Genomic DNA, 23,380 nt, shown 5'->3' on the forward strand with positions numbered 1-23,380 from the left:
ATCAAAGTGTTCCTCTCACTTTGATGTTTCTCTCTGTCTTTCCCTTTCTCTTTCACATTCTCTAAAAATCAATGGAAACATATCCTCAGGTGAGGATAAAAACAGAAAAGAAAGAAAGAAATGTCATATCCTATGAAAGACACATCTTGAAAATGCCTAAAGAAAGTTGTCATTTTTTCATGGTGAAGGGACTGGAGTCCGTGTTGATGAAAACACCTTGGTGGCTGCAGTGACTGGCAGTGGCTGCAGCAGCGAGGTGATTGGGCTGGTGCCTTTCCCTGATCAGCCCCGTCGCCTCAGTAGGACATCCCCTGAGGGCTCCCAGTATGTGAGAGGGGGCAGGCTGGGCTGAGGAAACCCCCCTCCCAGTGCACAAATTTCGTGCACCGGGCCCCTAGTGTGTATGTGTACGTGTGTGTGTATATATATATATATATATTAGAGGCCCGGTGCATGAATTTGTGCATGGGTGGGGTCTGGCCAGCCTGGCCAGGGGAAGGGGACATGGGCAGTTGGCTGGCCTGCCTGCTAGTTGAACTCCTGGTCGAGGGGATAATTTGCATGTTAGCCTTTTATTATATAGGATATACACTGAGTGGCCAGATTATTATGTGTTCAGAGATCATAATAATCTAGCCACTCAGTGTATGTACCACATCTTAAGTGATTCAATTCATTTACATGGCTTTATATTTACACTAGAGGCCCGATGCATGAAATTTGTGCACAGGGGGGTGTTTCCCTCAGCCCAGCCTGCACCCTCTCCAACCTGGGACTCCTTGAGGGATGTCCAACAGGTAAGATTGGGCCTAAACGGGCTGTCGGACATCCCTCTCACAATCCAGGACTGCTGGCTCCCAACTGCTCACCTGCCTGCCTTCCTGATTGCCCCTAACTGCTTCTGACTGCCAGCCTAATCACCCCGTAACTGCTCCCCTGCCAGCTTGTTTGCCCCTAACTGCCCTCCCTTGCAGCCCTGGTCTCCCCCAACTGCTCTCCCCTGCAGGCCTGGCTTCCTCCCCTCAACTGCCCTTCCCTGCAGGCCTGGTTGCCCAACTTCCCTCCCCTGCTGGCCTGGTCACCCCTAACTGCCCTCCCCTGCAGGCTTGATAGCCCCCAACTGTCCTCCCTTGAAGGCCTGGTCCCTCCCAACTTCCCTCCTCTGCTGGCCTGACCACCCATAACTGCCCTCCCTTGCAGGCCTGGTCCTTCCCAACTGTCCTCCTATGTTGGCCATCTTGTGGCAGCCATCTTGTGTCCACATGGGATCAGTCATCTTTGACCACATGGGGGCAGCCATCTTCTGTGTTGGAGTGATGGTCAATTTGCATATTATTCTTTTATTAGATAGGATTATTAGATAGGATAGAGGCCTGGTTCATGGGTGGGGGCCAGCTGGTTTGCCCTGAAGGGTGTCCCAGATCAGGGTGGGGGTTCTCTTGGGGTGTGGGGCGGCCTGGGTGAGGGGCCTGTGGTGGTTTCCAAGCCGGTCATGCCCTCCGGCGACCCAAGTGGAGGTCCTGGTATTTGGGATTTATTTATCTTCTATAATTGAAACTTTGTAGCCTTAAGTGGAGGCCAAGGCAGGCCAGGGCTGTGGAAACTTGTCTTCCTCCATCTCTGGGGGCAACTCAAGCCTCCTGCTCTCTCCAGCTCCATGGCTCCCACCATTTTTGTTGGGATTTATTTATCTTCTATAATTGAAACTTTGTAGCTTTAAGCGGAGGCCAAGCCAGGCCAGGGAAAGCGGAAAGCTTGGCTTCCTCCATTGCCAGGGAAACCCAAGCCTCCTGCTCTCTCTGTGGCCGCAGCCATCTTGGTTGGGTTAATTTGCATACTTGCTTCTGATTGGCTGGTGGGCGTGGCTTGTGGGTATAGCGGAGGTGCGGTCAATTTGCATATTGCTCTTTTATTAGATAGTACGCTCAGAATTTCTAAACTTCTACCTCCCATTTACCTACTCACCCAAGCACCAAATTCATATGTACAACTTCCCATTTGCTATCTCCCAGGCATTTCAAATGTAGCATGTTAAAAAGCAAATTTTTGATGTTTCTTTTTTTAAAAGAATGGTTTATTGAGATTTTAGAGAGAGAGGAAGGGAGAAGAGAGAAATATCAATGTGAGAACATAACATGATTGGTTGCCTCCTGCACATCCCCTACCCATAATCCGGGCATGTGCCCTGACTGGCAATGGAACCAGCAACCGGCAACCTTTTGGTGTACAGGAAGATGCCCATCCAACTGACCAGGGCAAACCTTTGATATTTTTCTTCCCAAAACTTGGTCTTCTAATATTCCTCATCTTAGCACATGGCACCATTATACATCCAATACATCAAGTCAGAAATTTAGGAGTTATCTGTGATTCTTCCTTCTTCCTCATCCCCAAAAATGTCTTATTAATTTTCATACAACATACACAGTAGCCCCCCTTATCCATGGGGGATATTCCAAAATCCCCAATGGATGCCTGAAGCCATGGATACTATCAACTTCACACATACTATGTTTTTTCCTAAACATACATACCTGTAATAAAGTTTAACTTATAAATTAGGCACAGTAAAAGATTAAAAACAATAAGTAATAATAAAATAGAACTATTATAACATACACTATAGTATAACAAAAGTTACATGAATGTGGTCTCTCTCTGATAATCTATATAGCTATTAAGTGATTAATGGGCAGGTAACATAATCAGCACGAATATGCTGGACAAAAGGATGATTCACGTCTAAGGCCAAATGAAACAGGATAATGCCAAATTTCATCATGCTACTCAGAATGGTGTGCAATTTAAAACTTACAAACTGTTTATTTCTGAAAATTTGGACTATGGTTCCAAAATTGCAGGAAAGCAAAACTAAAGATAAGGAGAGACTGCTGTATTACTCTTCTCTGCATTGACATTGCCCTAATCTGAACCACTGCCAGCTCTTACCTGACTATTGCAGTGATGTTTTCACAGGCATACCTTAGAGTTATTGTGAGTTTGGTTCCAGACCACCACAATAAAGTGAGTTAGGCAAACTTTTTTGGCTTTCAAGTGCTTATAAAAGTTATGTTTTCATTATACTGCAGTTTATTAAGTGTGCAATAGCATTATGTATAAAAAATGTACAGCCAGCTGGGCCAGTGTAGCTCAGTGGTCGGACATTGACCCATGAACCAGGAGATCATGGTTCAATTCCCAGTCAGGGCACATGCCCAGGTTGTGGGCTCTATCCCCAGTGGTGTCGTGTAGGAGGCAGCCTATCAATGATGCTTTCTCATCATTGATGTTTCTATCTCTCTCCCTCTCCCTTCCTCTCTGAAATCAATAAAAATATATTTTTTAATGTGCAGCCCTGGATCGGTGGCTCCATTTGTTGGGCCATTGTCTTGTGCACCAAAAGGTTATGGGTTTGATTCCTGGTCAGGGCACATACCTAAGTTGTAGGTTAGAGTCCTGGTAGGGGTGTGTATAGAAGGCAACTGATGATGTTCCTCTCTCACATCAATGTTTCTCTCTCTAAAAATCAGTAAAAACATATCCTCAGGTGAGGATTAAAAAATTTTTAAAAAATGTGCATACCTGGATTAAAAAATGATTTATTCCTAAAATAATGCTAACCATCATCTTCAGCAAGTTGTAATCTTTTTGTTAGTTGAGGGTCTTGCCTGGGTGTTGATGAAAATGCAATATATGTGAAGTGCAATAAAGCAAAGCACAATAAAACAAGCTATGCCTGTACTGGCACCTCCATTTCCATTTTTGTCTCATCAAACCTATTCTCAACACAGCAAAACAGAGTAGTCATTCTTTTAAAAGAATAAAAAGCTTCTGAAGGTTTATCCTTGTGGCTTGAATGAAATCCAGGCTCACCGCTGTGCCACAGCCTGAATGATGTCTGGCACCTTTCTAACTTATTAACTTCATGTTTTTTCTTCTCTTTTTCCACTTCAACTCACATATGCCAACTTTCTTTCAGGTTATGCAATATTAGAGGCCCGATGCATAAAATTTGTGCAAGAGTAGGTCTTCCTTCCCCAGCTGCTGGCACCAGCTTCCCTCTGGTCCCTCTGCCCAGTGCTCCCTTCCTTGATTCTCAACATGGTTGGTTCCTTCTCATGCTTGTATCTTCAGTTCAAATGCCATTTTCTCAGAGTTAGGACTTCCCTATCATGCTAAGGAGATTCTCCCTTCCTGGTCCCATTATTCTTGATCACAAGTAGAGATCACTATCTCTACCACTATGCTTACTCATAGCAATTATTATAGTCTGTTATGCTATATATTTCTTTGTTAGCTTGTTTTTTATCAGAATTTCCACATTTGATCATGGAGCCATGTTTTCTCTATTCACAATACACACCTAGAACCTACTAAGTTAATGCAGTGCTAACCACATGCCAGGTGCTCATTGTTGAATAAATGAAACCATATTTCCTAATGCTAACCATTACAAACTCATTTGTGTTTTTGTCAGTGCAAAGAAATAAAAATTTTATTTGTGTTTCTCTGGTAATTGGTGAGGCTGAATATTTTTATTGATTTATGTTTATTCTCTTCGCCAAGTTTTCTAGAGTTGTCTTTTTCTTATTAATTTGTAAAAGTTCTTTATGAAATTAAGCCTTTGTCTATTACTTTTGAGGCAAATATTTTCTGCTAGTCTATCACTTACTTGTATCCTTGTTCACTGTGATGTCTATTCTAAATTATTCCTTAGTCAAATCTGTATTTTTTCCTTATGGCCTCTGAGTTATATATAAGGCTTAGCAAAAAGTTTCTACACATTCTTCATTATATTTCACTAGAGGCCCAATGCACAAAGATTCGTGCAAGAATGGGCCTTCCTTTCCCTGGCTGCTGGCACTGCCTTCGCTCCGGCCGGAGCCGCCTTTTCTTTCCAGCCTAGAGCTACCTTTCCACCTTCCCACGCTGCCCAGAGGCCCGGAGCAGCTGGGGGCAGGGCGGAACACCTGCGTCCCATCCCTTCCCTGGCCGCTCGGTGCCTGCGTATGCAAATTAACCCACCATCTTTGTTGGGTTAAACCACCATCTTTGTTGGGTTAATTTGCATACTCACTCCTGATTGGCTGGTGGGCATCATGAAGGTATGGTCAATTTGCATCTTACTCTTTTATTAGTGTAGATTCTGTTGACTCAATACAACTTGTCAAATTGTCAGTGCTTTTAAAATGGATTTGACCTTTTATCAATAACTAAAATACTAAATTCCCATTTTTGGGGTCTATTTAAAGACTCTCATTCAATAAATCTTATTACAATGCCAACAACACTTTGTCACTATCATATCTTAATATTGTATATATATAATACCTGGTACAACAAGCCTCTCTCATGTCACTTCAATTTTTCATGTTTAAGTTTGTCTATTTTTGAATATTTTCTCTTTAAAATTGGTTTGTCAAATTCCACAAGAAGTCCTGTTTAATTTAAACATTAACAAGAAGGGAAATATCATCCTTGATTTGATCCCCCCTTTATAGTAAATAGATGGTATACATTTATTTTCATCTTTTAGGTATTTTATTTTATATGCATCTATATATTAGACTTATATGCACCTGTCTTACAGTGTGGATGGTTATTGCAAATAAAATTTTTCTTCCAATTACATTTCAGAATGGACTTTTTATGGCATATAGGAAAGACAGAAATGTATGAATATAATTTGAGATTAATTCATGTTAGTTGAATTATTTGTATTAGTTTTAATAATTCTTTAGTTGATCCCCTTGGGATGGTTTTAGATAGAAAATCAGAGGCACTTCTTTCTTCTTTCCAATATTTAGTTCTTTATTTCTTTCTTAGAAATAGAAACTGTCTCTAATTATCTATCTACAATTCAGGATCAGTAACAGCAAGCACCCATGCCATCCTGTTCCAGACTACACTAGAAAGCTGCCTTCTTTATCTATGATTTCAAACAAAATCTATCACTTTCTTTGAAGGTTTGGTAGAACTCACTGATAAAACCAACTGAATCTAGCATCTTTTTTAGGTAAGGTCAAACTACATTTTCTCTTCCATTTATAGTTTTTATTCTAATCAGACATCAAGTCTAGTCGTATACATATATATTCCCAGGAAATAATTTTTGCACCCATATTTCCTAATTAAACAGAAATGAGCATAGTATTTTTCTCTTCCAGAATTTTGTTTATGCTTCCTTTTGCGTCTTTGGAATTCTTCTCTATCCCTTACTCAGATAAATCAAATTTTGTCTCTTCTATCAGAATTTTCAAAACAAACAAAGAAACAAAAAGCCTAGTTTAATTTATAGATCATAAAAATGTTTCTATTTCATCATGTTTTAAAAATTTTCTGTATTTATTCCTTCCTTTTATTTATTTGTATTTATTTTATGGTTATAATTCTATTTTAGTAAAGTGCTTTGTTCTTTTATGTTCATTTTTACTGAATACTTTTAAAAACCTACTTTTTCTAAATCACCTTATAGCCACATTCTATCATTTTAGCATGGGATATTTTAAATTTTATATTCTTTTATGTCAGAGTAATTTGTAATTTAATTTTTGGTTTCAATCTTTTTACCCTAAAGATCATTTTAGAAGGTAATTAAAAAAATATTTTAAGTGGATAGAGTTTTAAATTTTTTATTGCTTAATACTAATTTTATTACATTTTTCTTAAGAATGGTGACTTTCTAGGATTTGGGGTTTTTCTGGGATTTAAAGAGAATCTGAGGACTTAGTTATGGCCAATGGTAGGATGGTAGGTAAGTCAATATTTGTAAGAAATATGCATTTTCACATACTGGTTACAACACTGTAACTGTATCTACCTCATACTGTGGAGTTATTGTTATTCAAATCACATATTCCTTAAGCAGTTCCTTTTAAGTCATTTAATCTATTTATTTCTATGTCGAATTAGTTAAATAAAAGGGAAATCTGGCAAACCCATCTATATTATAGACTTCAGCAGTTTTGTTTTATATATTTCAAATCCATATTGATAACGATTTATATTTCACATTATCTTTTGGATTATATATTTTATCTACGTAAAATATCCTTTGTACTATAGCTTTTCACCTTGAATTCAATTTTGGCTCATTAATATTGCTACATCTGCCTCCTTTTGTTAGCATTTATGGATATATTTTCCATACCTTTTTTAGTGTGTTACTTATTATTATTTTTAATCTTTATTATTGAAAGTATTGCTTATGTCCCCTTTTTCCCTTTGACCCCATCTATCCCACCTTCTCCACACTATTATTTGTGTCCATGGGTTATGCATATATATGTACACAAGTTCTTTGGTTGATCTCTTCCCACCCACCCACACCAGTCTTCCCTCTGAGGTTCCACAGTCTGTCCCATGCATCAATGTCTCTGATCTATTTTGCTCATCAGTGTATTTTGTCCACATATGAGTGACATCATGTGATACTTGTCTTTCTCTGACTGGCTTATTTCACTTAGCACAATACTCTCCAGGTCCCTCCATGCTGTCTCAAAGGGTAAGAGATTTTTTTTTTTTTTTACTGCTGCATAGTATTCTATGATGTCAATGTACCACAGCTTTTTTATCCATTCATCTACTGATGGGCACTTGGTCTGTTTCCAGATCTGAGCTATTGTACATAGAACTGCTATGAACATAGGGCCCATACCTTTATTTTCAACTATTTTGTTTTATAGATAACTCCTATCATAGCTTATAGCTAGATTTTTATTTTCTATGCATATAGCTAGTTTTTTTTAATGCAATCTAAGAGCTTTTCTTTTAACAAGGAAATCTAGCCTATGTACCTTTTATGTGATTGTTGACTATTGCGTATAAAAAGTCCACCCGCCTTGTTGCCTTTGTTGTAATGATCAAATTTTCATTTGTTATATTTTTTCTCCTAAAGTCTTTATTTTATATATCCTGTTTGTACATATATAATTAAACATAAAAATACGTAATTATATGTTTTTATATCAATATCTACAATTTACAAGCATTCACTCATGCAAAGAAACAAATATTTACTTATTATGCCCCTCTCTTCCTTCTGCCTCTTCTAGGACTAAAATCTTCCATTATTTTAATTTGACCTAATCTTGATTCTTAATTTTAAAAATATATATATATAAAACAATCATATACTTGACCATAAATATTGCTATCTTTCTTTTTTTAATCACTATTTTTTTTGTTAATCCTCACTCAAGGATATTTTTTCTACTGATTTTTGGAGAGAGTGGAAGAGAGGCAAGGAGGGAGAGAGGAAAAAGAAAGACACATCGATTGGTTGCTTCCTGTGTGCACCCCAACCTGGGCTGGGGATGAAATCTGCAACCCAGGTAGGTGCCCTGGACCTGGAACCGTACCCTCCATACTTCAGTGTGTGGGCAGATGCTCCATCCTCTGAGCAACACTGGCCAGAACTGTCACTGTCTTTTTTTGTTCAGAATTGTTCTGGTATGTTATCTCCTCCTCCTTCTTGGATGCATTATTTGTTTGACCAGAGTTCCTTTTGTGGTATTTTTTTTCCCCAGTAAGGATCTTAGAACTCACATAGAACTGATAAACGTGGTGATGCAGAAAGCTTGTGTTGTGGGGAGGGGGAAACATATTTCCTCAGGTATAGTATGTTTATCAGGAGCACTTTCAGTGCCCCGGGGCCTTCTTAGTGAATGATCTTGGGTAAACAAGTTCTTAGGCTCTATCCTTGGGGGCAAGGGCCAGTGTCAGCTGATTCCTCTCTCTCACTTCTTCCTCTGCTGGCCTGTTTGGAATCCCTTCATACTTTGCTTCACTTTGCTCCCCAAGCACTATGCTAGATTTCTAACGTGGATTATATTGATTAATCTTCTTTTAACTAGCAACAATTTCTAGCCTCACCCCATGCTAAACAAGAGGAAACAGAGGTTCACAGAAGTTAAATAATGTTCTTCAACTAGTACCGAGAGAGGGTAAAGTTTGAACCCAGATAGGCAGTCTAATCCCAGATCTGCCCTCCCAAGAGGGGTAGCACTGATATGATGAGATAATTAAGTGAAACAATTTTAAAATAAACTTTTATCTTTTACTATTTATTCACTACATACTGAGAAAGACGGAAACGATCCCTGACAGCAAGGCACTCAAATCTTGGCCCTAGTGCGCACCTGTTGAAAGTAATTTCATACAATAGCAACATCCAAAGAGGTTACTCTGTGACTGTGATGGGTCATGAGAAAAATAAGACTATTCCATGACATATCTGAGCAAAAAAAAGTACATGAACCTTTCTTAACCACAATAGTGACCAAACACCCCAAAATTCTGACTAATATGAGTGACTACTGCCTCTTTATCAATTACAGAAATAATCTCACTCATATCTTCCCCCTCCCTTTAGGTAAGATTGATTAAGATACCAAAAAAGAATTACCCTTGCTTCCTGAGCAAAGCCCTGCTGCCTCAAACCCTCCCTCCACATCACCTGACCCAGGGCCAAGTCTTATCAGTTATTTCGAATACATCTTTACTACAGTGACCGTGACATCTTCCTACTAAGGTGGCCCACATGTGGCTAAGGCATTGAGAATTCATTTGATGAGCAACGGGAAATAATCGAGGCTTTTAGAGTAGGGTAGGGACATAACCAAAGTTGTGCTTTAGGAAATGAAATCTGACAAAACATTTAAGATAATCAAGAGAAGAGAAGGAGACTCTTGGCAATGACAGTTATGAAACTGTTCCTGTAGTCCAAAGGATGACAAGGACACAGAAGCCACAATGCAAGTGGCATGTGATAAATACCTATGTGAAGGTGGTGGCAGCAGAATGAAAATGAGGTAACGTGTACTAGGACATCTGCAGGAAGATTGAGAGTGGGTGAAAATTTTGATACGATCTTACCATCAACATGATTTAACATTCAGTAGGCAAAGACTCTCTCAGATCAGATTTCCCATAAAATGTTCAGTCTTATACTGAGCAAAATAGAGGATTCTTGTATCTATAAGTTCACTTCATTAGCATAAGATAGTTATGAAAAGGATGACTTTTCATTCACCTTACTTGGATTATAAAATGTGAGGTTGGATTTAAGCCTACCATATGGATAAGGGATCAATTTAGCCCTTAAGTGTCTTTTGGAAGCTCCCATGGAAGGCATTAGAAGTTTTGTGAGCATACTAGAAGGCAAACTTGAAGCCTAGTTATGCATATTCAGCAGATCTGTCTAGATCCTCTGCTCTAAGAAACTAAAATAGATGAGGATGTGCCTCCTAGGAATTAATCACACTATTATTCAAATGGAAATAAAAGAAATGCATGGCTTCAACGGCAGAAAACTTCCCACATTACAATCCACAGGCTGAGCACAAGGGGGCACTTGGCAGTTTAGAAATAGGAACTATTTTGAAATGAGCTCGATTCCAAGATTTTTTCAAACTTGGCTTTTAAGAACTGAGCTCCTTCTCCCCTAGAAATACTGGAAACTGTACCTAGGAGTACAGTTTAGGTAGGGAGGTCACAAAAACCCATGTATCCTACAAGTAAGTTTAGTCATGGTACTAACCCAGTGTTGGACCTGGAAGAGGATGTCATTCACATATAAGGAAAATCAGAAAAGACACTCCCTCCGTTTTCCTTTTGCTAGATAAAATTTAGATCTTGGTAGGAAGAAACAGAAGTAGACTTTGCCCAAGTTTTTCTCTCTGCACTGACCTACCCTAAAGTCTTCTCCACAGGTCCCTCATGTGGCTACAGTGCTTATCACCTCCACCCTGGGCAACTGTACCTGAGCTTCAAAGTACACCACATTGCTAAATTGCCTATCTTCCCTAACCCTTCACATCTCTAGACCAAGATTTGGCTACATCGCTTACTGTTTCTATGATTTTGAGCACTTTAAATTACCCAATTGTCTACCTGTAAAATAAAGATGATATAGCCCTAATGGGGCTAATCTAAAAATAGAATGAAGAATATATACATTATTCATAGTACACCTGAACTCCACATGTCCCCAATGATACAGCAGCAGCTTATTATTACTTTGGTTATTTAAATTAACTAAGCCAAGCACTTTTTTTGTTTAAATCCTCACCCAAGGATATGTTTATTGATTTTAGAGAGAGAAAGGGAGAGAGAGAGACACATCTATCAGTTGCCTCTCACATGCACACTGACTGGGGATGGAACCCACAGCCTAGGTATGTGCCCTGACCAGGAATCCAACCCACAACCTTTTGATGTATGTGACAATGCTCCAACTAATTGAGCCACCTGACCAGGGCAGTACTTTGTACTTGTAAAAAAAACTACACAAATGTATAACCTACTATACTCAATGGTTATTAGATATGAATTAACATTTTAAATGTTTAAAAGATGCCCAATTTGCCCTAACCGGTTTGGCTCAGTGGATAGAGCGTCGGCCTGGGAACTGAAGGGTCCCGGGTTTGATTCTGGTCAAGGGCATGTACCTTGGTTGCGGGCACATCCCCAGTGGGGAGTGTGTAGGATGCAGCTGATGGATGTTTCTCTCTCATTGATGTTTCTAACTCTCTATCCCTCTCCCTTCCTCTCTGTAAAAAATAAATAAAATATATTAAAAAAATAAATAAAAGATGCCCAATTCTCATGTCTTCAGCAAATCCCTAAAAAAACATTGTTTTTCCTAACACTCGCACACAAAATGCATCTGACTACCCCCCACAAATCCTACCTGAGATCCCACTATTGGTTAAATAGGCTCAAAATTTAAATTTTTCTCTACATCCATCAAAAAATAATTAAAAGATGACTATAATCCTCAATATAAATTCCATTTAAAACTTTTAATGCTGAGGTTTTACTTAATGTTTTAAATAACCTAAATCACAACATCCTCCCTTGATATAAAAAAAGGAGATCCACAACGAAAGTTTCATTAACGGATGCTTCAAATCCTCAAATCTAGTAATATTGATAATAGAAAAGGCCATCCAGAGAAGTACCACATTTGACTTTTTATAAGTAGTAAATATATACAGAGAGTAAAAATAATAGTGAAAACTACACCACCAAGGTTAAATGTCGATTTCTACCCTTCACTTTCATGCTCACGAATCCTAGACCTAACACTAAATTGTGAAATTTGAGTCTGTCCCAGCCACAGTAGCAGACTTAATGCACCATTAATCTGGTCTGTTCTCAGCTGCCAATTGAAATTTTCACAGACATTTGATTTTTAAGGAAAGGAGAATACTGCAGACGTACATTCCAGAGGTCTTTTCATAAAAACCATCCTGTGTGCTCCATCTGCACGTGCAATCTGCTGGGGTATTTTCAGCCAGCTTGCCTGGGCAGATTAATGCATACAATTAGAAAGCAACCTCACAGGCATTCAATAAACTGCCTTCATTATTACACTCAGGAGAGTCCCTTTGAATGTCAATAAAAGCCTAGTTTTCTGCCTGTTAGCTAAATAATTGACAACACTAAAAATAATCAGAAGCAAATGAACGAAGTCAGGAACAAGGTGTTAAGAAAGAGCACATTAAGATTCCTGTGGTGGTGCCCCAAGATGCTATCATGAGCTTTTTCGCTAGCAACTTGAATTTACAGTCTGCTCCAGTCCATGATTACCCTTCTCTACAGAAAAACAACAAGGACAACAACAAAAACGTTCCTTGTTTGCTATTTGAATCACATATCACAGCACACTGAAAATGGTAAGGACATGAGGTATTGACTAGTTTGAAAGAATTTCTTTCTTATGTTTCTATTTTGTGTTTCTTGGTTTGACAGTTTTGTGAGAATCTAATTTTGGGGTAGGAAGGTGGCAGGAGGATGAAGAACAGCCTGGTGAAATCTTTGCGCTATTGAAATTCTAACAGCTCTCCTAGACAAATTTTCCCCATAAACTGATTCTAAGAAGGTATTACCAAAACTTCTTATGCAGAGTTTCCATCTTTTCTAAGGAGTCCCTTTCATATTTTTAGTTATTACAATGGTCATTCCTTTCATGAACTATTGGTCTTTTTAATGTCAAAAGTAGTTAAAAATATTCTTTAAAAAACTTGTAAATATATACTTCTTGTGTTTCTCAATAGGCTTTAAAAATCAATTTGAGATACTTTGCATTTTTAGCCAACTTCTCTTTTCCCTGGTTGACTGGGACTTTCACAATAAGCAGAAGAAAGATCAAGAGTGAAATGTGCGTGTAATTGAATTCAGCGCCACTGATGGTTGTGAGGTGGCTGCAGGTAAAACATTTTTCTTCAAAGAAATAGGATGATTGGTCTCTAGCGTTCAGAAAAACACAAATTCAAGAAGCTGGAAGACTATGAAAGAAAGAAGTTAGGTGGCACAATCTCCATGTCTTTTGAAACTATCACTCATCCTTCACCTTACCATGTTAAAACTCTCCAGAAAAAGGACTCATTCAACTTCCCAGTCCTTACCTAGAACTCCACGTTGGTAAGCAGGCCTCCTCTTTTTCTAGTGTAAAACTAGGATGCCACAGGATAAATATATTTGTTCTTATTGTATCTCCAGGCTACAACTCTCATCCATTCTCTACCATAAATGGGGCTCAATAATAGAGCCCTTCATTTATTGCCTCCCTCCTGCCATCTCTCTAAGACAGAGAATTTCTGGTGTTTAGCTTTCTACCAGCTCCCTCACCCCCCATGCCTGCCTTAGAAGAAGAGTAGGGAAAGACAAAGTGTGAATTCTATGTCTCAAATGAGGGCAATGCCTATTTTAACTTAGAGAAGACAATGTCATTCATTAATACTTGCACCCAACCCATTTCACCCCCACTCATTTTCTAGCCTGGGTAGTAGAGGCCAAGAACCTAACCTGCTTAGGGGCAAAGTGAAGCACTGACAGAGTTCTTTCCCAGTTCCTACCTCTTGAGTCTTAAAGCAAGGAGGAGCTGCTTACCCTAGAGGCAGAATAATTTCAGTGAAATGAGAAAACAAGAACATGCTATACTTACAAAAGCAGCATGATTTAGGGTGTTATAAATACTCACCCCAACACAGAATAACCTTAAATTCTGCAAAGGAGGTACAACGATGGGAAGAAAAGAGAGGAGGGAGTCAGAGAGCAACCCATCTAAAAGTGTGCGAGGCCAATAACTAGGTCTCATGGGCCAAAAATCTCCGCACAGTCCTGGCAAAATCAAAGTTGTCTGATCCCATTCAACAAGGACCTCTATAAAAAGTTTCAAGTCCCTAAAATATTCAGGCACTTTTATGCCCTTCACAGAAGGTATTTTATTTAATCCTTACAGAAAGGCCTATGTAGGGAGATTATCATACCTATTTAATTTTTTTTAAATGAAGTTCAAAGAGGTTTAGTAGTTTTGTCCAGGGTCATATTTGGAAACAGAGCTAGGACTTTGAACCCAGATCAGCTTGGTTTGAATTCTACCACATTTGGAATTAACCTAGGGCCAGAAATATGTTCCTTTGGTTTTGTCTATTCTTTTAAGCAGTATGCAGGTAACCTAACTACATAGAGTAAGCACACAAGCTTATCTTTAAAGCCTATATAACAATGTAGATTATCTACATTATACAGCACAGAGTAGTTATCCTATACATGTTAGCTGCTGTTATTCACAAATCACAGTGGAAAAAGTATCTTAGTGTATGACTACCAATTGGCAGTTTAGCCAATAACTGCTAATTAATTTCTCAATTCTTATCTACAAAAATACCCGTGTGTAATAGTCCTCAATCCATTAGATAAATGCCTAGTTAGTTTAGATTCTGTGTTGGTACTTTTGTTCAAACACCCGCTTCTTTATGTCAGTGTCTTAGAATTCAATATAATCAGAAGTACCCCAAGTCACCAAAAAATAAAGCCCTCCAAGTTATTTATAATAAAGAATTCCTCAGGTTTAGCAGTAATATTTCTAATCAAATGACTACTAAAAAATCTTTGGTGAGTATAGATATTGCCAACCTTAGAACCTCACTTACATAATGAAGAAGTTCAATTACATAATTAATATAACAGCCAATAATCAAATACCAGATGTTTTGAAAAGTTACCACCACCGAGCAGAATGAATAATATAAAGGTACAAAGCTCTGAAAACATAAACTTACTATTGCTGATGCTCTCTAAATGCTTCTCTTCTGAGATTTTCTTGAAGTCTTTTTTTCTCCTCTAGTTTTTTGCTCTGAAATTGTAAATATCAAAATGTAATCTATTAGAGAAACTTAAACAGAATCATGGTGTTCACGTTACCCAGTGGCCAAAATCATTAGGCTTAAACGGCCTCAATAGTTTAATAAGGTATTACCAGGGCTTCCAAGATGGTATCCCTCTCACGGCCCATGGGTACTACTCTGAAAGCCAGGAGCACCCAGTTCTTTCATTGGCTCCCCTCTTCCAACCTGATTGGTATAATCACACAATCAGTATTTCAAATTTTTATTCCTTAGTTTAAATAACAACATCATTTATATTTTAAGCAGTGTTTTAAAAATGTTCTAAGGGAAACATGAAATTTCCACACCAAGTATGTTAAATTAAAATTATAATAAATGGTGAAATAGTTCAGACAACATTTATATATACTAAAACATTTAGAAAAAGATTTTCAATAAGCCAACCCAACTCCCTTCTGACTTAGAATCAGACACTTAAAGCTGCTGAGAGACTCAACAGCAAAATGCCGTTAAAAAGCCATCACGTGAATAGAAAAGAATTCTTTTTTTAAACTGGCTGTTTGGTACCTGGCCAGGTTGAGCATCAACCTATGAATCAGGAGGCCACAGTTCGATTCCCAAGTCAGGGCACATGTTCAGGTTGTGGGCTTGATCCCCACTGTGGAGTGTGCAGGAGGCAGCCAATCAATGATTCTCTCTCATCATTGATGTTTCTATCTCTTTCTTCCTTCCCCTTATCTCTGACATCAATAAAAAAATTAAACAAAAATAAATAAATAAATCCTATATAATAAAAGGCTAATATGCAAATAGACCAAATGGTGGAACAACTGAACAACCGAATAACTGGTTGCTATGACGTGTGCTAGCCACCAGGGGGCGTGTGCGGAACATGGTGGGCATCGGCTGCGGTGGGATGGTGGAGCAGGTGAGTGGGGGCACCAGACCAAGGTGGGCGCCGGTCACTGTCATTGGGGCGAGCCTCTGGTGTTTACTGAAAATTCTTTGCTCCCGTGCTGCGGTCCCACCCGGCACTCTCACCTGCTGCTGGCACCGGCCCCACTCACACCCGCTGCAGGCACCAGAGCAGCTGCTTGCAACTGCTTCTGGTGCCCAACGCTGGTCCCTCTCACTTGGTGCCATCAGTGGGTGCGAGCGGCAGCTGCCAGCCCTGATCACCCCTGAGGGCTTCTCCACCTCACCCTACTCTTGAGGGGTGATTGGGACAGCAGCCACGGCTCACACCCCCTGACAGCACCAGCCCCGTTCGCACCCACTGCTGGTGCTGGCCCAGTCGCTCCGCACCAACATCAGGTGAGAGCGGGGTCGGCGCTGTCAGCACGTGGGAGTGGTGGCAGCAGGAGCGGGGCTTCCAGCAGACAGAGGATGGGGGTGGGAGGGCTGTGGCGGGAGGTGCCGGGGAAGGGCGTGGAGAATGGGCCGACACCCGCCCCTGTGTCTACTGCAGCCTTGTGACCCACAGTTCCTTTCAAGGTGTACGAATTCATGCACTGGGCCCCTAGTAAATAAATAAAGTGGTTGCTTGGAGAGTCTAGAGACAATGCCCTTCATATTTGATATTACTGTCACTATGGTTCTGACATATTTTAATCCAACTTAAGTAACTCAGAACTGTTGTTTTTTTGTTCACTACGACACAACTGTCTTTAAAAAAAATCTTGCTTATGAACAAGTAAAATTCCTAGAAAGTTAATAGGGAGTTGAAACAAGTTATACAACACAGGAGAGACTTGAAGTTTTAAATGAATCCAAGGGAGACGTGAGCAGCTGTGTTTGCTTTAATATAAAGAGCTGGGTTTGCCCAGCAGGAGGACCTGGGAAAGGAAACGGATAGAAATCATCACTTCCAAACCCTGATGTCAGTTTAGCTTCACCTTTCAAAGAGGTAGAAATTCTCATATTGTTCATTTCCATAAAACTTTTCATTCACACGGAACAATTTACTAGTCCCATTTTGAAAGGTGAATGATTTCAGTTTTGGAAAAAAACAAAGGAAACTCATTACAACCAATATAAATCAATTACAATACAAGGCAATTGGATTATTAATGAAACATAATTCTAGGGAAAAAAAACTAATAGAGAATTATAAAACCAAATAAATACAATCCCAATCTAAAAAAAAAAAAATCCTGACTTATGAAACCCAAAGTGGTCAGTTGTGATGAGCTTCCTACATCTCTGAGGGGGAAAAAAAGGTAAAAAATATCAAACAAGCAGTAGGTATTGATTAAACCAGTATTAGTAATGCTACTTTGAGAATAGTAAAGAAAAACCACAAGCATCTAGAGACCAAGGCTGGGTTCCTTTAGCAAAAACAGAAATTTAAAAATTGTTTTAATCTCTTCATTAATAGATTATCATTGAATTCATCTCACACAAAAGAAACAGTAGCTAAATTCCATCCAACAAAGATCTGTTTACTCCTCAGAAGTGTATAGGAGAAGCATTTTGCAAAATATTGAAATTTTGAAAAAGTGTATCCAATATCTACCCATGTACAAGTACCCAAATACTTGGATCTAATTAGACTGTTTATTTCTTTCCATTTTACAATGAGTTAAGGAATCACCTAAACATATTTACACATATATACACAAATGCAGAAATGTAAAATATCTAAGAACACGAGATCCAGAAGAAAAAATTATGGAATCAGCTTTAGATTCATTATCACTGACCGAGTGACCTTAAGTCAGTTAATATCACTGAATCTCAACAAACACTTTTCAAATGCCTAATATGTTCTTGTACCATGTTAGATGCTGGGAATGCAGATATGAACAGAACAGTGCCTACTCTGAAAAATTTCAGAAGCTAGCTGGGGACATAGACAAGAAAGCCATGATGGCAGTATGTAAAATACGTTAGAAGATAGAGGTTTACAAATAATGTAATACAAACATATAGAAAAAGCACAGAAGTGGGTCATCGGGAAATGCTTTCAACAGTTCCTGAAACATTCTTTCAGTGTCTACTAAGTAGCAGACCCCATCCTGGACTGCTATGTAGCTAAGTAACACTTGGAATATACTTTCTAACCTCGGGTTCATGGATGAGCTGTGGGTTAGGAGTATGCTCATTTTTATAGAGTGGGCTCATAGCCTTTTTCTGATTCCCCAAGGGACTTATGATCATACTAGAGGCCTGGGGCATGACATTCATGCACTGTGGGGGGGTGGGTCCCACAGCCCGGCCCGCACCCTCTTCCAGTCCAGGACCCCTCGGGGGATGCCCGACTGCCGGCTTAGGCCCGACAGGGAGCTGGCCTAAGCCAGCAGGCAGATGCTGTGGAGGCAGGAGAGGCTCCCGCCACCAACGCTGTGCTCACCAGCCATGAGCCTGACTTCTGGCTGAGCGGTGCTCCCACTGTGGAGGCACACTGACCACCAGGGGGCAGCCCCTGCGTTGAGCGTCTGCCCCCTAGTGGTCAGTGTGCATCATAGTGACGGGTCGTTCTGCCATTCAGTCAATTTGCATATTAGCCTTTTATTGTATAGGATAAGAGGATGAGAACCATGGGTCTAATGAAAGCTAGAAATTCTTGATAGAGACCGATCTTAAACAAACAAGAGCTTTCCAAGAGGAGAAGGGGATGATGGCAGTAGGGCTACTGTACTCTATTTTATGGGTTACTCACTGCCTGAGAGGGCCAAGTGGAGAGGGTTGGAAAGGCTGAAAAAGAGGCAGCTTTACACACACCATACCGAGCACCACAGCATGGGGTGTCTTTCTATTTTTCACAAAGGTGCCTGCTATCACCAATCTGAGCACCGGCAGACCTGACTGTCTGGATGGGGAATCACTTCCAACTTGCACAAAGGCAATGCTGGGCTGGTAGTGGCCCTGAATATAAAAAGGGCATTCCCACAGTTTATATAGTATTTTCAATGTACAAATGCACGAGAGAATATGCCAGTTCAGGGAACTCCAAGATGCTCCTGGATAAATTTAAAAGTGTTTGTAATGAAATGGGTGAAAGACAAGGTTGAGAAAGTAAAAATGGGTAATTATAAAGGGATTTGTACGCCAAGTAAAAAAAGTCTGAACTTCATTAAAGGCAGATAAGCTATTATGTTATTTTAAGCAGGAAAGTAAGCAGCTCACTCTGAAAGCATCACAGAGAATGGACCACAAATATAAAAACCAGTAGAATGATTTTCAGAGTAATCCAGGCCATAATTAATGAGTCCCAGATTAAGGCAGCGGGGATAGAAAAGAAAGGACAAACTCTAAAAAAATGTAGGAGTTAGAAACAACAGGAGGGAAAAAAATGAAATAATAGAAAGTATGACTATCTATATATATAAAAGCCTAAGCAACCATCCGACCATTTGACCATCCGACTGGTAGCTATGACATGCAATGATGACCAGGGGGCAGACACTCCAACCAGTAACTATAATGTGCACTGACCACCAGGGGCAGATGCTCAACACAGGAGCTGCCGAGCTGCGGTGACTTGGCAGCTGCAGTTCTCAGGTGATGCACCCAGAACCAGAGAAAAGGGAGCCAGATTCCAGGGTGTGTCACCCAAGAACCGCCCTCTTGCAATCCAGGACCCATTGGGGGATGTCGGAGAGCTGGTTTCGGCCTGATCCCCGCAGGCCAGGCTGAGGGACCCCACCGGTGCATGAATCACATGCACTGGGCCTCTAGTATTAATATAGGATGAGTAAGGAAAAGGGAATAGTACCAGATGAATGACATTTAAGAGCATCAGAGTGAATATATGAAGTCAGTTTTGAAGCTATTGGATTTGAGATATACTTATGGAACGACTAGAGAGAAATATGAAGCATGCAGTAAAATATCTGGTCCTGGGATTCAAGAATATGCTTTGGCCTGAATATATGGATTTCAGAAATCATCAGCACAAGCAATAACTAAATCCTTATGTGTGGAAATGTGGGGGCTTCCACTTAAGGATAGGGTGGCATAGGCACGGAAACATTAGAGAAGATCAAGGGATGAACCTGATGGAACATGAATAGTAGAAAAACAAGTGAAGGAAAAGGATCCAGAAGCATTTTAGAGGGGTGGAATTTAAAGGGCAGAGTATTTTATAATTACAATGTTACAAAGAGTTTAAATAAGTTAGGAAATTAACAAGTCTCCATTGGGTTTTTCAATTAAGAGCACCATTGGTGATCTTGACTAGATCAATACCAATGAAGTACTAGAGACAGAAGGCAAATTCAGCCCACCAAGGAAGAAGTAAAGGTGCAGACTCAAAGAAGCTAAGTTCCTGCACCAGCTAAGCTCAGCATCACCTGGGGACACTAACAGGTGACTTATTAGGGTCAGTCCACAGACTGGCAGGTGGAAACCACATGTGGTAGAGAAGCTTTCAGAAGTTGAACCTTGATTATTGGAATGGAGGAGTTGAAATCAAACCAGAATAGAAAGAGACACTTTGTTTTAAAGATGAGAGACTTGAGTATGATTTTATTCTGAGATCCCCAAAAAATAAAAAACAACAAGAAAGTGACAGGGAAAAGGGGGGCTTAACTGATAGAGCAGCAAGGTTCCTGAGAAGATGGAAGGGCAGATGAGAGAGTAAGCACAGGGAGGCAGAATTCATTATAGCAGCAAGGAAAATCACTTTCTTATTCCTCCTGAGATAAGGCAGGGGTAGAAATAGCAAAGAAAGAGTAAGAAAATGGAAAAATAAAAGTACTTATGACCTGTCGGCCTTTACTTCCTAGAAGGTAAGTGATGAGATGAACATGAAAAAAGAGGATTTTTAAAAAGTAAAGGGTGGAAAACCTTGGTAATTAGAAATGAGCCTAAATTTCAAAGGAAAAATGTCAGGCATTAGGCATTGTTAACGACCTAGTTGAGAAGGAAGCCCAGTAGTCTGGTGTGACCAAAATAAACCCATGAGCATTTTGTTTGTTTTCTCCAGCAACCTTATTCACATGGGCTTGGTGGAAATGAAATAATTGAGCCAATTAATTCACATGAGGTTCAATATAAGAGGTTGATATAGTAGAGTCAACTGCTATAGTGTTAAGCCACTTCTCTTTTTTTTATTTAAAATCTTTACTGTTGAAAGTATTACATATGTCTCCTTTTCCCCAAATTGACCTCTCCCCAGCTGCTCCCACCCCCAGCATGTGTCCGTGGCTCCCTACTTTCTGTGTCCATTGGTTATACTTATATGCATGCATACAAGTCCTTTGGTTGATCTCTTACCTTTCCCCCAACCCTCCCCTGACTTCCCTCTGAGTTTGAGCATCTGATCAATGCTTCTCTATCTCTGGATCTATTTTTGTTCATCAGTTTATGTTGTTCATTATATTCCACAAATGAGTGAGATTATGTGATATTTATCTTTCTCCAACTAGCTTATTTCGCTTAGCATAATGCTCTCCAGGTCCATCCATGCTGTTGCAAATGGTAAGAGTTCTTTCTTTTTTATAGCAGCATAATATTCTATTGTGTAGATGTACCACTGTTTTTTTTTCTTTTTATTTTTTTCTTCATTGATTAAGGTATTACATATGTGTCCTTATCCCCCGCACTGCCTCCCCAAGCTCGTGTCCTCACCTCCCTAGTGTCTGTGCCCATTGGTTATGCTTGCATGCATGCATACAAGTCCCTTGGTTGATCTCTTCCTCTTTCTCCCCACCCTCCCCTGACTTCCCTCTGAGTTTGAGCATCTGATCAATGCTTCTCTATCTCTGGATCTATTTTTGTTCATCAGTTTATGTTGTTCATTATATTCCACAAATTAGTGAGATCATGTGATATTTATCTTTCTCTGACTGATTTATTTCACTTAGCATAATGTTCTCCAGTTCCATCCATGCTGTTAAAAATGGTAAGAATTCCTTCTTTTTATAGCAGCATAGTATCCCATTGTGTAGATGTACCACAGTTTTCTAATCCACTCATCTGCTGATGGGCACTTAGGCTGTTTCCAAATCTTAGCTATGGTAAATTGTGCTGCTATGAACATAGGGGTGCATATATCCTTTCTTATTAGTGTTTCTAGTTTCTTGGGATATATTCCTAGAAGTGGGATCTTCACAGGCATAATTAATCAGGTTAGAGCACCCTCGCTGAGTGTTATACTAAGTGCTAGTCATTGTATCCTTTAAGCCAACTGGTCCCATTGTTATATTATTATTATTATACCCATTTTACAGATAAGGAAAGTGAAGCACAGAGAAGCTAACAGCTTGCCCTCTTAGTACTACATCTGCATTTTAGAGATATTAACATCCCAACTTTATGAGGTTAATTAATGGGGTCCTACAGCATTTCAACAACCAGAGGCTTAATGCCCACACCAATGCACCACAAAGGTTATACATGATGTAGGAACCATATTTCTGGGAACTCCTGGTTTTCCTAGTTTATAAAAACAATATTAAAATAATTTTCTAAATGTTGAGTTTTACCCCTAAAATTGTTCTTAAACCTTTAGCCCTTGTGACTACTAGTTTCCTAGACATAAATAGCAAATGTGGTTCCTTAAAAATATGTATATGCATGCATCTCTGCATCTGATATGTACACCTTGTTTTTTGTTGGTGAGTTCCCACTTCACTTTATAGCATTAAAAATAATAACAGTTCCTACTGTCTGCATAAAACATTGTGACCTCCAGTGCTCCAAATAACTTTACCAGCTTTATTACTTTATGGTTTATTGGAAAGAGTAAGGAAAGGCTTTGGATGCCACTCAGATCTCTCGCTGTTTTCTTGCCCTTTCTGAGGTTATGATAGCCCAAGAGATTTGGAGAATTAAGTGAAAGTATTTGTAAACCATATAGCACTTCATAATATTATTTCAAGCACAAGTAGCTTGAAGGCAGAATAAGATGAACCCAGGAGGTAGGGAGTGTCTTTTACATAGAATTGAAAGATTTTCACTTTTAAGTTTGTGGGCAATATAAAAGTTGAGAAAAATGAGTGTGATCATGAGGGGAAAGCATGGTGGAGGTTCACTCCCACAGCACTAAATTCCAGTGAAACGCTGCTGCGAGGATTTATGAAAACGCATCTACTTGTGCTGTAAAATCCAGTGGCAAAGAAAGCAGTTGCATCGGGTATGCTGCCGTTTTATTATTTTTAATAACTTTCTTCCACTCTGATGCTCTAAATATTTTAGAGATATTTTCTCTGCTTTACAGATTTCCAGGAAGAGATATTAATACATCATTATAAAACCACACGAATTGTATTAACTTCCTATTGCTGCTGTAACAATTC

The 23,380-nt window shown here is 39.5% G+C and overlaps 1 protein-coding gene across 1 annotated transcript in view; it reads right to left on the minus strand.

Moving 5' to 3' along the window:
* Positions 1–23,380, minus strand: part of EPSTI1 (epithelial stromal interaction 1) — a gene marked incomplete at its 5' end in the record, with an annotated part of 97,838 nt that overhangs the window by 69,090 nt on the left and 5,368 nt on the right. The window contains one exon of the mRNA XM_080660713.1: positions 15,072–15,145. Within this exon, the coding sequence (XP_080516839.1) occupies positions 15,072–15,145 (74 nt within the window). The remainder of the gene's footprint in view (positions 1–15,071; positions 15,146–23,380) is intronic.

This window comes from Plecotus auritus (genome assembly GCF_963455305.1).
Source record: "Plecotus auritus genome assembly, chromosome: 3".
Classification (NCBI taxonomy): Eukaryota; Metazoa; Chordata; class Mammalia; order Chiroptera; family Vespertilionidae; genus Plecotus; species Plecotus auritus.